A 17,430-nucleotide genomic window follows, 5' to 3' on the forward strand; every position below is an offset into this window, starting at 1 on the left:
ATAAATGATAATCAGTCCTACCGATAGGCGTAATTTACACTGGTGATGTGGCCCCACCACTTTTTGTCAGTGGTGTAAAGAATCTCAGTACTTTTAATCAAGTAGTGTACTTAAGAACAATTTTGAGGTACTCGTACTTTACTTGAGTATTTCCATTTTAGGCTTTAGTCCTGCTTTCAGGAAGCAGAAAAGGTCTATGTTTTATAGCTGTTGTTTTTCGCTTGGGACAAATCCTTTGACTCATTAGTATTTAAAAACTGTTTAAGTGCATGCGTGGAAAGAATTTGAGACACACACCTGCATGATAACGGCAAAATGTGTGTGTCATACAGAATTAGAGCTAGTTAAAAAAAAAAAAAAAGACGAGAGAGAAATAAATAAAGAATACGCAATAATAAAACTCCTCCTGCTCCCCCTTCCATCCATCCATACTTCCCATCCACAACATGCATCAGTGGTTGTGTGTGTGTGTGTGTGTGTGTGTGTGTGTGTGTGTGTGTGTGTGTGTGTGTGTGTGTGTGTGTGTGTGTGTGTGTGTGTGTGTGTGAGAGACAGTTTCCATTGATCCCCTGTCATCCTGATCACATTACACCCCCCCTCCGATTAGATCTACATTTTTAATTTTCCTACATGGATGACAAAAAAGACTTGAAGATGGAGCAATGGGAGGAGAATTCTAGATGTGGACGAATATAGAGAACGGGAGGGGGGTCGGTGGAGGTCAGCTGGGGGTGGGGGGCAGACGGATGGTAGTTTGGACAGCATATCTTAACATTGTCTGACTTTTAAGTCCAACACTGATTGGTTAGCTTCATGTTTTAGCACAAGAATAAATACTTCCCTGCCATTATTTCCCATACATTTAAAGACTTTGCTTTATACTTAGACATTAACCTAAAACTTAAATGGACAACACCTGTTAAAAGTAATATAAATGTTGAGTTTTGACCCAGGGAAAAAACGTGTCGCCTCCTCTTTCATGCTTTTATTTTGAAACACATTAGCAGTGTGAGCGGTGCTGCTTTCACAGACAAGTGATCTACAGTACATCATCTCTCGGGGGTAAACATACCTCACTTTAATGTTATTAATAATCATATTTATTATCATTACAGTCTGAGGCCACTCTAACCCCCAACCCCGAACACACACACACACACACACGCGAGTGGAGGCAGCAGACACAGTAAGTGATATAGATGACAACACTCGTCACTCCCTGCAGAATAAGAGTCACGACCTTGGACTAAATGTCATTACGCAGCTGAATGTCTCTCCATTTTTGTTTCTTGCATCTCTTAACCTCTCCTTCTTTCTCCTTTTCTGAAAATAATGCTTTTGAATTCATGTTTTGGTATGCTAAGTGTGAGTTTAATTTCATGTACACTATGATCATGACAGGAAAGATATGGTTGTACATTATTGTTATTATAGAGTCGGAGGATGAAACCCTCTTTATTGTCACATACATGCACACAGCAGAGCACACACAGTGAAATTGGTCCTCTGCATTTAACTAGCTATTGTGCAGCGCCCGGGGAGCAATGGGGAGGGGGGGATTGGAGGTGTCCGGTGCCTTGCTCAAGGACACCACAGCAGGGCCTAGGAGGTGAACTGGGACCTCTCCAAGTAGCAGTCCACTTTCCATATTTCAAGTCTGTTCGGGGACTTGAACCAGCGACCCTACGATTCCCAGTCCAAGCCCCTACTGACTGAGTCACTGCTGGAAATATTATTTGTATTATTAAAGGAAATCTGAACAACAAAACAAAGTGACACTGCATGTCATCCAACTAATACCTAACTAATTTGACAGGTGGGATGAGGAAGCCATGTTTTTATTGTTTTATTTTGAAGAGTCTTCACCCTCTGTGTCATGTCTGTTGTTACCCCCCTGTCTCTGTGTTTTCCCTCCTGTTTGATTACCTGATTGTGTTCACCTGCTGCCCCGGTGGTGCTCTGCCCTCCCCAGCTGTGTGTTGTCAGTGTGATTTCCTGTTGTTCCCTTTTTAGTTGGATCCTTGTTTGCTGTGTGCAAAAGAGCTTTTCTTCTGTTTAGGTCATTTCTCTGTAAAACCGTGTACGTCCTGCGTTTGGGTCCACCTGGCTTTGCTCTTCACGGCAATATCAGCTCCCCGTTTCATAAGCCTATGACAAACAGTGGGTATTGCATATATATGATCCATATAGCTTTATATAGGTTTGTGCAAATGTCTACAATAAAGCACATTATGTCCAAAGTGTGTGAGATGATCACAGTTCATTGGCACACATGTTATCAGGGAGGCAAAGGTTGCTGTGATTATGTTGTTTGCGTGTCTGCATTTATTAATATTTATCAGCCATGGCTTTAAATTCATTTACAGATTTATCTTTATTTTTAGTAGTTCGTAACAAGTGCATCTTAATCACAAGGACAACACTAGTGGCCTGCTTTGGAGCTTTTCCTTTAGCTGTGTCATTTGGCGCGTTACTACTACGCTTTGCGTTACAGCATTTCATATGGATTCTTCCAGGAAAACCATAGAAAGTATGACTAAAGAACCACGTAAAGATCAATGTTTGGGCACCGAAAAATAACTTTTCTTCCACTCACACCATCCCCTCCCCTGTACTGTGTCCTCTCCCTCCCCATCCCCTCCCTCTGCCTTTCTCCTCTTCCTTATTTCTCCATCTGTCTCATCCTGGCAAGGCCATTAACTCATAAATCCAATACAGGCCACCTCAACACTATCTGTCTTCTGCCGATGGAGAGCGGGATGGGATGGTGGGAGCGGAGAGGAGGATCAATGGCTGCCCCGACTGTCAGTCCGCTCACTTGTTTTCACATCCATCTACCCATCGCCTCCTCAGCCTCCCTCCAGCCCACCCTCTCCTTGTACTTGTTTGGTTCCAAACCCAATGGAGTGTGGACCAAGGGACCAAATGCTGACACAGCTTCTCTTCACAAATGTTAGAAAGTACGGCTCAGTAACAAGGAGGCATTTTTTTCCCCTGTTCATAACTTGGGAATGGATAGTCCATCTACTAAAAATCATGGCACACGGAGGGGGGGGGGGGGGGGGGGGGCTTTTGTCACCCTGAACACGTCAGCCATGGTTTGGAGTTGCTACAGCCTTTCAGTGAAGTTCCGTGAATCAAAAAATCTAAACATTTTACAATGGAACCAGCTGTGTGTGTGTGTGTGTCCACTGTGTTTCAAATATGTGGGAAGTCACAAGGAGTGATTCGTTATCCTCAACACGTGTGCAGGCGCAAAGAAATATTGTTATACACCCAGAGAGGATGGCCAGCGGCCTGCGGCTTTGGCACACAGAGACACACACACACACACACACACACACACACACACACTCACACACACGCACACACACACTCACACACACACACACACACACACACACACACACACACACACACACACACACACACACACACACACACACACACACACACACACACACACAGTGTGGTTAGAGTGTTTCAGCCCCAAGTGAACCACACTGGCCTCTGGTGAGCCACAGAATCCATGAGGTGTAGAGTGACGAGCTCTCTCTTTCTTTCTACACACACATACCGATAGTGTCTCACTGTTTCTCTTCTTCATAAACTCACATCTACAGACCTGTATGTGTTTCTGACACAGACACACACACACACACACACACACACACACACACACACACACCCTTAATGTTCTAACATTCAAGTTTCTTTATCCAGTACATTCACTGTGGAACCCAGTTTTTATAATGGAATTGCAAATTCATAAACAGTTGATCTCCAGGAACCCACCCACACACACACACACACACACACACACACACACACACACACACACACACACACACACACACACACACACACACACACACACACACACACACACACACACACACACACACGTATACTGTACACACACAAAATACCCATGTTCTTGCAAAAGCGACCCACACTTGATCTTATTCTCTCTGTGTCACTCACTCTCTCTCTCTCAGACACACACACACACACACACACACACACACACACACACACACACACACACACACACACACACACACACACACACACACACACACACACACACACACACACACACACACACACACACACAGGTCGTGCCCTTCTCGTGTTTCCTTTGACACATGGTAATAGATTCCGCTGTAGCTCTACGCCTCGGCTAAGTGGCCTCACCTTTCACTGAAAACAAATCACTCCCTCTCTCTCACACACACTCCCACACACAAACACACACACATTCTTCCTCTCTTTCCATTTTCTCTTTTCCCCCCTTTCTCTCCTCTTCATCCTCGTCCCTGACCTTCCTCCTCACTCTCCCCTGGGTGCTCTCCTCTTCCTCTCCGTCACTCACTCCTCCGTCCTTAACTCTCTTTTTCTCCCTTTTTTCCACTCTCTCTTTTTAACTCGCTCTCAGCTTTGTCGGATTAAGGCCTTTTTTCCTCCTAAAATAAGAGAATTGATCCCTAATTTGGATATTTCTTTTCATTTTGCCTTCAAAGGGATGTTTATTTGAATCATTTACAGTATTTAGGTAATTCTAAATGTTAATTTGACCAATCTGTTATCATATGTCTACATTTAAGCTTAAGTATGAAAAATGTTCTAATGCTGGCTTTATAATCTACATTTATTATTAATTTATATTGTAAATATTGTTTTAATTTGAGAAACGATTGTTTTCCTAGTTTAAAGGATTGGATTTATTATTTTCCACAAAAGTTTGTATATTAGGGTTTATATTTATAGTCAGCAGTGATTTAAAACAACGTTTTATTGGTTGTATTCTCATTTATATTAAAGAAGGTTTATTTATTGCCTGCATAAACCATCTATTAATCTAGAAAGGATCAAATGGGTTGTATCATGCTCTACATTTGAATAATAAATCTGAATCTATATCTAACAAAGACATACATGCTTAAGAATACAAATATGGAGAGGATACTGCTGGGTTTCTCCAGGAGGAAGTAGAGATCGCACTTACTATGAAGGAACACTGCCCTCTGCTGCTCCTGCTGCTCTCAGATATATACCATGTAGAGCTCCGGGAAACATTAGGAAGCTACTGTTTAATGGCAAGACACACACAAAACTGAGCAGCTTGAACTTTTTCTCCAATTAGAGACATAAAGTCAGCCAACGCCATGAAAGCAGACAACATGCAAGCACGCTGTAAATGTAAATCCATCAAAATTCCCAGAGAACCTGCAGATTTTCATGCTGTTATTGAATGTGCTGTCTTGTAAGAAGATGAAATGTCTGGATAAAGGAAAGAAAGGTCAATAGAAGGCAAAGCATGATGGGTAAAAACAGAGCAACGTACAGAGAGAAAATGGATGAGTTTTAAGTAGAAAAAGCACTTCTTTATTTTCCTCCAACTCTTTCACTTCCTGTCGCTGTCCCCTCTCTGTCACATGGCACGCAAACACACACACACACTCACACACACACACACACACACACACACACACACACACACACACACACACACACACACACACACACACACACACACACACACATTAGCGTCAGGGCAGACAGAGTAGTAATGAGTGGATGTTCTTCAGTTAAATTCTTTTCGCCCAGCAACTGACACAAATGTGCACACACACACACACACACACACACACACACACACACACACACACACACACACACACACACACACACACACACACACACACACACACACACACACACACACACACACACCTTATATCGTTGTGTTCACCATGTTGGCCTCTGTACCTACATCCCAAATTCATTCATCTTCTTTCATCCTGCATCACGTGTGTTGGGGGTTTTGGGGTCTTTGTGGAGGTTATTGGCGAGGTGTCGTCCCACCGTCACTCTGTCAACTTCCTGTCTGAGGGATTAGTCGCCACAAAAAGGGGAAAAACCCTCGGTTAGCCTTTTGTCATCTGGACACGACTTCTCAGCCTTTCTTTGCCCTTTGATGTGCATCCCACGCTTCTTTTACAATCTGTGTGTGTGTGAGTGTGTGTGTTTGTGTCTTCCACCCTTTCTTCCAAGTTCAAATTGACCCCAGGATTGTGTGTGTGAGTGTGTGTGCGTACATGAGTTTGCCATGTCGTTTTCGGTGTTTGAATGTTGTATTTGCGAGCTGTGTATGTGTGTGTGTGTGTGTGTGTGTGTGTGTGTGTGTGTGTGTGTGTGTAGTCAGTGTGGCTCCAGGCCCTCATGCGTCAGAGGGCCATTCTCTCTCTGTGGCCCCTGAGCAAACATATTAAGAACTACCTTATCACTGCTTATACAGCCAGGTCCACACACACAACACACACACACACACATACACACGTTAAATACAAGCCTAAACACACAGACAACACATTCACAAAAAGATAGGTTTGACTCCTAACACACAAAGCTCGCCGCCAAACTACCCAAATGTCACCGATCCATCAATGAGGAAGAGGCGGGGCGTTTGGTGGCTTTCAGGCCAGCGATTGGTTGACGCTTAGCCATTCGTCATTCAAGAGCGAACCTCAGGTTTATAAAGGCCAGGTTGGTTGGTGCATTACGAAAAGGAACGCATCCGACCAACCGTTGACAAGCCTTCTTCAAGAGGCGCATCCATGGATCGAAAAGACAGATTTTGAAACCGATTATTTTATTGTAACGTTCTTGAGAAGACTTGGAATTAAAGTAGACGAATACCATCGCTTGGTTGAAAAACGGAAGAAGCTAAGGAAACGATCACAACTGTTTTTGAGTATATCTGAATTGAAGGCACTTTGATGGAAATTGCTAATTGATTTTCAAAACTTAAGACCAATCATCTCAGCGGACGTCTACACGAGTTGCGCTTGGGGAGAACCAAGTCAGTTTGAGAACTTTCTTGCAACAAAATCCTGAGTTAAAAGAAAGTCAATTGACTGATAGTGACTATAGTTGCTTGCTGCATAGATATTCGTTCAGTGCTCAGTAACCATGCTTAACAGCTCAGCACTTGTGTCTGTGATGAAGGTGGTCATGATGCTGCTGATGTTTGTGGGGACAGGAGTGGAGGCGGCACCCACGGACAGAGGTAAGGAAGCTGTTGAAGCTGATGGAACAGCTGCTCTTCACCAGTTTAATCCTTTTCTAATTGCTGCAGGAGAACGACGTTGGCAGGTCCAGCCGTACCTGCAGACCAAAATTAATTTTAACTAACCACAGTAAGGCCTTGGTTACAATCCTGGTTGCCCATCTTTGATCCTGACCTTCCCAAAATGGTCAAATATGAACAGAATTCTAGGAACCTGAGTTGGGAAGACCGGAAATATCTTCATTTGCAGGCGTTTACAAAGAAATATGGATATGCAATTGATAGCGATTAAAACATCTGCATATCCTGTGACTAATTTGTTTTAAGACATGGAATCCATTGACGCACTCGTGCAATCACAGAGACACTGAGCTGCATTGTTGCGAAACCTCCTACGTCATTATGCACAGGCAAACACAATTCATACAACTGTTATGTCACAGTTGAAGGTGCCGTAGCAACTCTGCTAGCAACCAGCGAAGCAATGGTATCCCACCAAAATAGGCTATGTGTGTGGGTGTGTTAAGGACTGTTTGAGGGTCATGTGTATGTTAGTAGACTACGAAAAAGGCAGACTGAGAATTAAAGCAAATTAGAGACCTGAACTTAGTCAACCTTTTCATACAAAAGCCTACTTGGATCTGAATTAGTTGCAGGGAAGGAATTCTCAATCATCTGAGCACAAATGGCACCTTTTCTTTGAGGAATGATATGTAGAAGAGTATGAACACAAGCAGTGCTTAGCAGCTTAGCTTTGCCAGGACAACTTCCATGACTCAACAAAAAGGTGAAACTCTTCTGTTCGCTGTCCAAAAAATACTTAAAACACATGTCCCTTTCCCCAGGCTTTGCAAAACCTCTTCCCAGTCTCACTCATGCATCAGCTGTACCAGAGAAGGGAAATCCTAGCCAGTACCTGAAACACTGGCTTCTGAGTACCAAAGCAGCAGGAGTGGATCGGGCGACAAGAACGGACAAAACCACTACAAGGACTATCACTGAGGGCATCAGGGAAGGGAGGTTGAGGAGCAACCCTGAGACAGCAGGTCCAGATAAACGGGGCCAGATGCTGAAGATGATCTCAGCCTTGGAGGAGCTGCACAGGGTGTTCAACAGCACACGGAGCTCCAGAATCACCATCATGCCAAGAGGTAATGATCCAATGCTTTCTGTTTTTCTTCAGGGCCTCAGGGATGCTTCTTTTCCTCGTTATTGTGAAAAGAGTTTGCAGGGAGGCAAATCTCTTTCTTTATTAAGCCATCGTTGGAGATCGGCCTCCTTGTATCACGTCATTAATGAACTGGACTTCTGGACCTAGGGACTGGCTAACACTTAAAGCCCTCTTGAGTTAGCGCTGAGCTCAGGAAACCTGCTTTTAGCTTCTGTGCCCTTTTATCACAGGGAATGTCCTGCAGTGTACTTTCATACACAATGCAGTATTGGTCAGTATGCATCCTTTACAGTTAGATCCCTACATGCAGTTTGTTTAATATCATTTAATAATTTAGTTGAAGTTAAACTTGAACTTAATGCAAAGATTAAGCCACTGTTCTGCACTTCATCGGGGTCATTTTCATTAGTTTTTGTTTGTCCTTTCAGCAAATGGCAAAAATTCAGGAAGGAAAAATAGAGTGGTGAGTACCTGTGTATTATTTGCTCTCAAATACATTTCAAAACGAACAATTATAGCACTGCAGAAATGGTAAAGTCCAATAGCTGCATCCTTTCAATCATTGCTCTCTTTTCTATGTGTCCTTGAAGCACCCTGCTGCTGATGGAGGGGTGAAGCCCACCACAGTGGCACCATCAGCAGTCAACAGCACTGCGTCCAGAGCGAGCGCAGATGTCCTCATCCCCAGTCTGACTGGTCGAAGTTCAAAGAAGTCCCTCCCAACGCAGACCAAGAAGACCAACAAAAGAGGTGAGGGAGGAAATAATGCGTCTGAAACCATTATGATACCATTAGACCAACCAGAATTAGCCTTTTAACTCTTTGTGGATCCTGGAGAATGATAACTGTTCTTCTTCTTCATTGTTTCCAACAGTGTGTTTCTGGAAGTACTGCTCCCAGAACTGATCGTCTCCACCCACCCAGTGAGTCCATCCACCAACTTGAAGCTTTTTTTTCCCAAGGTTGAAAGCAAGCACTCTCTATTGTCAAATTAAAGGATGGAGCCACAGCTGTTTAGCTTAGCATAAAGACTTAAGCTTTTAGTCGTTATGCTAAGCTAGGTGGGAGGCTAACTCTATTCTTTTCGACCCTGCAGAAGTGGCCTAATGTCTCCAAAAGACAGGTTGCTTTATTGATTGCTTCATCCGCCCTGCATCCCTTCACCGATCTCCTGCCTCTCCCCTCGCTCTCCTCGGACCTGAGCGCTAGGCTACCGTTGCCCTGGCACCGGGAAGCCCCACAGCGGCGCCATCCTTGCATCGGACCTTTTCATTCACTCATTAATTAACAAGACTGACCAATGAAAGACGACGATGTGCCGGGCGCATGAACACCCTGTTAACCCTTTCTCTCCCTTGTATGACAGACACACGCTGTTTTTTGTATGTGTGCACCATATTTTAAATAAAGTTTATTTCTAGCTTGGCAAAACCCCACTGTGACAATAAAAAATTGATATTTTATTTTTATACAACTACACTCTCTTCAGTTGTTCATTATGCAGACACACTCTGAGGTCACCTGCTGCATCATGGTGGTGACAATGACTGACAACTACATTAAAAAAAGTCCATAAGCAGTTATACGTTAATTCTACATTTAATCAATCACACTGAGTCTAATTATCACACCTACTACACATACAGCCAGATTATACCTCAACTACTCCCCTCAACTTGCTCGACATGATTGTGTTTTGCACGAGAACCCTATAATAACACTACTTGAGTTGTGACTTTCCTTGACGATGAGCGGCAGGACATTCCTCCTCTGGATGTTGCTATGCTCATTGAGCGTTGTGTGTTTGCTGTGTGCAAACTGCGGTCATTACATTCAGAGGGTTTCCACAGAGGTCACGGTCACTGTCTCCCCGGTGATCAGTGTGTGTGTCTGCACATGCTCAAGTGTGTGTATGTGTTTAATATACACTACAAATATTTAGAACTTTAAATGGCCATGTTGGTTGATTTATACTTTATGTATTCCATGTGTTGTGTATGCCTTAATATCATTTCTTGAGATGCAAAAAATGAAGAATTCAATCCACACAGTGATAAAATCAGTTTAATAAAGTTTGTCCCCAGACAGAATATAAGGCCAGAACACAGCAGGCTGATAATATGGTTGGTTTGATACGTGAATCGAAGTGTTTGTAACACTAGGGATACATCTTGAAGGTTCCCTCACTGGCTCCTAATCCAATACATTCACAATTTCAATGCTAATAAAATCCCAGATTTAATCCGGATAAACAATAATATGATTGTCAGCGATCTGAACAAACAATTGACAACTTATCACCGTACACGGAAGGTGTAAAGTTACTTTATTCATCACACAAACATGATTTGAGATGAGTTTGAAACGCAGATAATAAGAAAAGCATAATTTCAAGTTTTCTGATATAAATGAACAGACACGTTTTTAACCAAACCCAGATCGTTGGATTACATCATAGTAGCTAAACATGGACTAAATGGTTTCTAATGCGGTAATACTGAAGAGAAATGCTTGTTCATTGTGCTATTGATTTAGTCATCGTCTGAAAATAAAAAACATAATTTGTGAAATAATAAGCATGAAGAAGAGACTGTGCAACCCAACCTGTGGGAGCACACATAGAAACACACACACACACACACACTCCGTAGAAACAACACACATATAGGTAATAGGGAACCAAGCTTTAAAAAGACTAACTATTTTACTATACTGTAGGTCGGCCTAGTCTATTACCTGGAGTTCCTTTTCCTTCATTTAGTCTACTTCAGATAGGCATGATATAGCTCTCCTCTCTGTTTCATCTCATTTGATTTTTTTAGCAACATCCAGATAGGCAAAGTGGATCTCCCTCTCAGCGGGGCAGGTGCTGGTGAACTCCTCCCTCTGATAGGCGCAGTTTAAGTACCTCCAAACCCCCGTCATCTCCGCTGGAACCTCAAAGCCTCTGTATTTCTTGGCTACAACCTGCAAAGAGGAGTGAGGAGACAGGTGTTGGTCCAAATATTCTCAAAATGTATTATTTTTGGAGTAAAGTGGAGCAGGGATGTTTAACCTTAAGGATGTGTAGTTTAGGCAGCAGGTTGCAGTCAGCCAGGGTGAGTTCAGGGCCGTCTAGGAAGCTCCTGGAGGACTCGGGCACGTCTCCTGAGGCGTCAGCGTCAATCTCCTCAGGCAGAGGAGTCCTCAGGAAGTCATCAAGACGCCGGAGGGACTTCAGCAAGGCTTTCTCTAAGACTGCAGGTAGAGATACAAACAGAAAGAGCAGCAGCCATGTGTCTTTAGCTGCTCTATGCTCCACTATGATCCACTGTTCAATAAAGGCTTGGTTGAAAGCAAAAGCCCTCACACACATGCTGTCTCTCCTTACCATCGTTGGTGTCTTTCCTCTGGTTTTTGATGTACGCTGAGAACTTGGCGAACACATCGATTCCCGCTGTGTTGGCTTCAGAATGTTTGGGAGCCAGTCGAGGGTAGCTGAAAGACAAGAGAAGAAGTCAGCTGAATACCGCTGCACACTTAAGTAACATATTGTTGTGTGGATGTGTTTGTGTGTACCGGGGTGGGGTCAGTTTCTCCTCCAGGAACTCCTCGATCTTGTTGACATCGACCTTGACCTCGCCATTGAAGGTGACAAAGGGAGGGTTGGTTCCTGGAGCGAGGTCCTGAAGGTCCGCCGGCTTCCTAAAACAAAAATAGATACTCCATAGGTCCAACAACAAGGGGTAAAACTAACATTCAGCGCACGTTCACCCAATAAAGAACTGTGTGTATGCGTGTGTTTTATACTGTAGTACCGTTTGAGGTCAACAGTGGTGACGTTGAAGATGACCCCTTTAAGCCACAGGATCATAAAGAGTCTCTGAGAGAATGGACAGTTACCGATGCTCTCCCCGTCACTCCCAGCCTACACCGACACACAAGGACACACATATTATACATATAACATCATGGAGGAGCTCCAGAATGAGAAACATGGATCATGTGAAATGCAACACACAAAAATCTAGTTCAAATTCAGAACCAAATAGTAGACAAACAAATAAGTGGAAGATCTAGAGCCAAATATTTGCTTCAGGAAATGACGGATATGTAAAGATACTGTGTGCATGCAGACATCACTTACCTTTACAAACAGCTCAATGGTGGGGAAGCCCAATTTATTAACTGCTATGTCACACCAGGACATGACGAACAATTGAAGGATCGTATGACAGCTCACACTCCTCTAAAATACATCTTTCTACCCTTGGGACAAATATAGTATATTCCGTGTTGAGCTTTCCTGTTATCTTCCAACCATGTACGTCTGTCTGGCTGCTCCTCGGACTGCTTCTTGATTTTTTTCATATGTCTCTGGTACGTCAGTGTCCTCTCAACACACAATCCCTCTTTGTTTGAAAAGTCAATGTGTTTTACTCCGATTGTTGGGGTAAAATTAAATTCACAAAGTCACAACACAGGACGAAAGTCATCATGGGTCATGAAGTTAGGCATTGGTTGAGATGCTATGGTTTTTGTTTACCCCCCAGGTGTTCCCCAACTAGCCGTGCAAGGAGTCCCTATGTTACCAAGACATTGGTGTGAAGTTAGGAGGCACAGATTTACTTTATTCTTCAGAGTGGGAGGTGGTGGAATCTCTGCTCCATCACAAACACAAAACAATGTCTCCAGTGTGTCGCAGCAGGGATGGAAAGATATTTTTCCCACTCACAGAGGCCAAGATGTCTTTTTTTTTAACATCCAATATGGATTATCTACAGGAAACATTACACCTGAAATAAATTCAGCCCCACACCAAAGATTTAAGGATAGTAGATATGTGAGACATCTATATTTTACTCCTTGCAGGGAAATAGTGAGCATGTTGGGAACCAGCAGGGTGGAGTAAAGCTCCTTTACCCCCTCACTAATAATACCAAATACAGAGGGGACAGAAAGTAGGTCCATGAAAAAGTCCCAATAAAGCTTGTTGACATGGGGGTAAGAAGGAGTGTAAGTGGACGAGACAGCTCGGATCAGCAGATCAGCACACTTCAAGGAGCGAAACGGACTCTACATCAGCCCTGATATCCAAAACACACTGACCCCTTATTAGTCAGCCCATGTCCACATACCTAAATAAACATTATTCTACATGCAGTTTTTAGTTTAAGCTAAGAATGTGTTGTTTCCACTGTGCTCAGAGCCTCAGCAGCAAACAGCAGGCTAATCAGCTTACAGAGTGAGAATGCAGAGATTAACCCGGCATGTTTCCTGCAGCCGCATAGCTCGATTATTCAGTCACCTCAGACTAACTCACACAACATCATATATATACTGTACTTAATGACAAGCCATAATTACAGTGAGTCAGGTGTATTGTAATAATTTACAACATGAGGAGACTTCTGATTGGCCCATTGTGTCAATATGTTTTTGAGTCCAGCGAACCTTTCCACTCCATCTGCCCGAGTGTGCGCTGCCAGCAGAGTCGCTGACAAAGGAAGTCATTGTTTGAATGTGAGCTCCCACAGAGAGCAAGCTTGTTGTGTGTGTGTGTGTGTGTGTGTGTGTGTGTGTGTGTGTGTGTGTGTGTGTGTGTGTGTGTGTGTGTGTGTGTGTGTGTGTGTGTGTGTGTGTGTGTGTGTGTGTGTGTGTGTATGTGTGTGTGAAGTGGCTCACACAGATATTAGTGCATTTTTCCTTCAAGTAAACCTCTCTGCTGGTCGTCAGAAGCCGGGCTGCTTTTGTTTTCACCTCAGTCAGGAATGTCTGACTGCTCAAGGTGTGCAGGTGTGTGAGAGATGTCAGAGATGGTTACTCATTTAACATACTCTCTTCTTAAATTATAATGTGTGTGTCCCTATTATTTTGACCTTTACCATTGCATGCACAGAGCAATAGGCTACCATGCCTGATGTCTTAATGAGATAAGGCAAGCAGATCAAGATAGGGTTCTCTCTCTGACACTCGCACGCACACACACGTACAAAATAAGGTAAAAAGAAATGCAGCATCCATGTCAAAGGCAACCATTTCACAGCGACAGGTCTGAAAACAAACAAAAGGTGCCAGAACCGTCAACACCATAATGGTGTGTCGCCTGGATTTATGTACAGTATGTGATGATACATTACCTTAACGTAGAGGGAGATCTTGTAGTCCTGGTCTTCGGGTGTCTTGTTGTTCTTGTGCCCAGCAGGAAACGAGCTCTCCGGCCTCCTATGGGAGATCAGTTTCACCTCCTCCCTCGTCTCCTCGATCATCTCCTCATGCTGGGGGATGTACGAATGGCCATCCTCCAATAACACCACTCTCTTCTTCTTCTGCTCATTCCCCTTTTTGGGCAAGGATTCGTTCTTGATCACTGACTTCAGCTCCTTTATCCAGTCATCCTTCCTGGGAGGGCTCTTCTGATCTGGTGATGTTTCCTTCCTCGACCATTCTTTTTTCCCACTTTCAGATTCCCAGACGTCCTTTTTCACAGGCTTCAGTTCTTTCCTCCACAGTTCGTTTTCTGGTGCACTCTTTTCCTCTGGTTGGACTTTTTTGATCCAGTCATTATCTCTTCTCTTGAGTGACAGCACTTTTGCCAAACCACGTTCTTCATTTTTCGGCTCAGGAGACAAAATCCCATTTTCCATTGATTTCTTCACTTCTTCAACTCTTCCATTTACGTCCAACTCTACCTCTTTGTTTTTTTCTTGAGGTTTATCGTCCTTCTCTATCTCTCTGTGTTCTTGTGGTTTCTCATTCTTCTCTGCTTCTCTGTTGTCTTCTTGTGTCTCGTCTTCTTCTACCTCTCTGTCATCTTGAGGTTTCTCGTCCTTCTCTACCTCTTTGCATTCATCTTGTGTCTTCTCGTTTGCTTCTACCTCTCTGCTGTCATCTTCTACTTTCTCATCGTGCTTAACCTCTTTTATTTCATCATTCTCCTTACTAAGTTCAAGTTTTTCCCCTTGCAGTTCTTGACACTCTTCATCCTTAGTCTCTGCTCCAGAAGGGTCTATAATTGTGGTGTGCACTTCTTCTTGAACCTCTCTCCTCTGTCTGTCCTCTATCTCTTCAATATCATCATCTAAAACAGTCACAGGTTCTTCTGCCATATCTATCTCTTCCTGCATTGCTTCTTCTTCTGCTCCTCCTCCCTTTTCGTCTTCTACCAGAGTCTGCCCTCTTGGCTGTTCTCTCAATTCTTCTTCCAAATCTCCCCCTCTTTCTTCCTGCCAGGGATGTTCCTGCAAATAACCTCTGGTTTTAGAGTCATTATCTTCTGATCTAACCTCGTCTTCTGGCTGATCAGGTTCAACTTCACCCTCTTCCTCCAGCTGAAATGCCTCCTCCACCTGATCCATGTCCTCGTGTTCCTGCATGTCTAAAGGAACCCCCTCCACAGACTGCAGAACTGCTTCTGAAGGATCTTCCTGCATTTCAGCTTCAACAATCTTCTCTTCTTCTACATTAACGTCTCCTCTGGGCTCTTCCTCCCCCATTGTATCTGTAATAGCGTTATCAGCTGTCTTCCCATCCTCTTCAGCACTCTGTCCTCCCCGATCCATCTCCGTTAGAGAATTAACCCCAACCTGTCGCACTTGCTTTTCCTCTTCGTCCCTCTCGTTGATCCCTACCTCAGTTTCCTCAATCCCTCCTTCTGTCTGTTCTTCAGATGGTTCAAATGCAAAGTCTGATGTGTCCTCTTCCTGGTTTACTTCACCCACTATGTCCAGAAGATCCTCAGAAGTAGAAACTGCATCTTTCACTAACTCGTCGGTTTCTTCATCCTCAAACTTTGCCTCTATATAATCCTCCCGTTCCCATGTGACAGTTTTATTTGTGGTCTCAACTTCCTGTTCACTGGATTCTGGGTTCTCCTTTTCATCAGTGTGTTCATCTTCTTCCTCACTGGTTAACTGGTTGGTCTGATTGACTTCCTGTATGGCTTCTGTATCAAAGTGTATGCCATCAGTTGAGGTTTGGTATAGCTCATCTTGATGTTTGACTTTTTCTTCCATGCCCATAGTAACAGGGGATACTACTGTTGCATCCATAATGATTTGTGCAGCCTCACCATCAGTGGGCAGAATAACAACTTCTGATTCATCGTCAGTACACAGCTGTCCATCCTCTTCTGACTCCTGAACATATTCTGCATCATCAGTAGTGGACACTTCCTGTTGTTCTTCTAATCCACTCTCTTCATCATCTGTGTTATCCTCGCTTTCCTTTGTGTCTGAACTTGCTATCACTGCTTCTTGTTCATTTTTACTTTCTTCTTCTGTTTCTTTACTGCTGTCGGATGTCTGCTCTTGGCCTGTTTTGTCCTCTATCACTTCTGCAGAGTGACATGGATCTTCAATCCCTGCCTCTGTTTCTTCTGACCCTTGCTCTTCCTCACCTTCAGCCTCTTTGTGGCTTGTCAGCTCCTCTATCATTATGTGTTCTAAATCCTCTCCTTTCACTCCGCCTTTCCCATTTTCTTCCTGTCTTTCACCACCTGCCTCCACCTCTTGTATTTCTTCATTTGGTGACGGGGCCACTTGGTTAATCCTTGATTCCTCCCTTTCACTCAGCTCTCTGCTTATTTCTTCGTCTTGACCCTCTTCTGCTTCTGCCATCATTAAAACATCCTCCCGACTTCCTCGGCTAGTTCCACATCCTCATCTTCCCCTTCTCCCTCCTCATCCTCTATTCCTCTCTGCGTATCCAGGTCTGAACAGATCCCTAGTGGGCCATGGACAATGGCACCATTTGAGAGCTCTGGGTTAGGGAGAGAGCCTGGCTGAGCCATTAGTAAAGTTAAAGAAATGATGGGACACTTACTTCATCCAAATTTGAGATAAGACCGCAAAAGTTCAAAACTTCCAGGCAAAGGAAAGAAAATCCAGGTTTTTATATTTTATCTCCACAGGTATTAAGTCTATCCAGGCGTAGAGGTTCTTTGTAAAGTCCTTTCACCCTTAGCGTGTGGCTGTGGTACTCTGCAGTACTGCGTCTTAAGCACAGTTAGACATCAATAAATACAATCTACCTCTCTCCTTCTCACTCCCTCTCTCTCTCGTCTCCCTTTCTCTCTCTCTCTCTCTCTCTCTCTCTCTCTCTCTCTCTCTCTCTCTCTCACTCCCTCCCTCTCACAGTTTCTCTCTCTCCAGAGGATTAAATGGTGGCTGATCCCCACATGACCTGGAGCTTAAACCCCTTCGCACAA

The 17,430-nt window shown here is 43.7% G+C and overlaps 2 protein-coding genes across 3 annotated transcripts; one reads left to right on the plus strand and one right to left on the minus strand.

Moving 5' to 3' along the window:
• The first annotated feature begins 6,975 nt into the window (after nt 1–6,975).
• Nucleotides 6,976–9,535, plus strand: urp2 (urotensin II-related peptide). Its single transcript, XM_063878208.1, has 6 exons — nt 6,976–7,072; nt 7,918–8,223; nt 8,672–8,706; nt 8,834–8,993; nt 9,118–9,166; nt 9,340–9,535. Exons 1-5 carry the CDS (start codon nt 6,976–6,978, stop codon nt 9,147–9,149), a joined length of 630 nt encoding a protein of 209 aa, XP_063734278.1. The 3' UTR covers nt 9,150–9,166; nt 9,340–9,535.
• A 756-nt stretch (nt 9,536–10,291) lies between these two features.
• On the minus strand, nt 10,292–17,202 carry LOC134860598 (chloride intracellular channel protein 4). 2 transcript variants are annotated; one of them, XM_063877355.1, is made up of 6 exons: nt 14,363–17,202; nt 12,041–12,150; nt 11,802–11,927; nt 11,614–11,720; nt 11,299–11,480; nt 10,292–11,210 (listed from the first exon to the last, which is right to left on the minus strand). In XM_063877355.1, exons 1-6 carry the CDS (start codon nt 16,841–16,843, stop codon nt 11,049–11,051), a joined length of 3,168 nt encoding a protein of 1,055 aa, XP_063733425.1. In that variant the 5' UTR covers nt 16,844–17,202; the 3' UTR covers nt 10,292–11,048. The 2 variants fall into 2 exon arrangements, with proteins under 2 accessions (XP_063733425.1, XP_063733426.1); XM_063877356.1 differs by lacking the exon at nt 14,363–17,202 and adding an exon at nt 12,370–13,064.
• Nucleotides 17,203–17,430: the final 228 nt, after the last annotated feature.

This window comes from Eleginops maclovinus, chromosome 24 (genome assembly GCF_036324505.1).
Source record: "Eleginops maclovinus isolate JMC-PN-2008 ecotype Puerto Natales chromosome 24, JC_Emac_rtc_rv5, whole genome shotgun sequence".
NCBI classification, from domain to species: Eukaryota; Metazoa; Chordata; class Actinopteri; order Perciformes; family Eleginopidae; genus Eleginops; species Eleginops maclovinus.

Bases quoted from the DNA above. Each gene is read 5' to 3' on its own strand.
- urp2 (XM_063878208.1), top strand. From the start codon at position 6,976: ATGCTTAACAGCTCAGCACTTGTGTCTGTGATGAAGGTGGTCATGATG. The intron at 7,073-7,917 runs GTAAGGAAGCTG...CCCTTTCCCCAG, and splicing joins GGCGGCACCCACGGACAGAG to GCTTTGCAAAACCTCTTCCC. The intron at 8,707-8,833 runs GTGAGTACCTGT...GTGTCCTTGAAG, and splicing joins CAGGAAGGAAAAATAGAGTG to CACCCTGCTGCTGATGGAGG.
- LOC134860598 (XM_063877355.1), bottom strand. From the start codon at position 16,843: ATGATGGCAGAAGCAGAAGAGGGTCAAGACGAAGAAATAAGCAGAGAG. The intron at 11,928-12,040 runs GTACTACAGTAT...TTTTTGTTTTAG, and splicing joins ACCACTGTTGACCTCAAACG to GAAGCCGGCGGACCTTCAGG. The intron at 11,481-11,613 runs GTAAGGAGAGAC...CTCTACCTGCAG, and splicing joins GAGGAAAGACACCAACGATG to TCTTAGAGAAAGCCTTGCTG.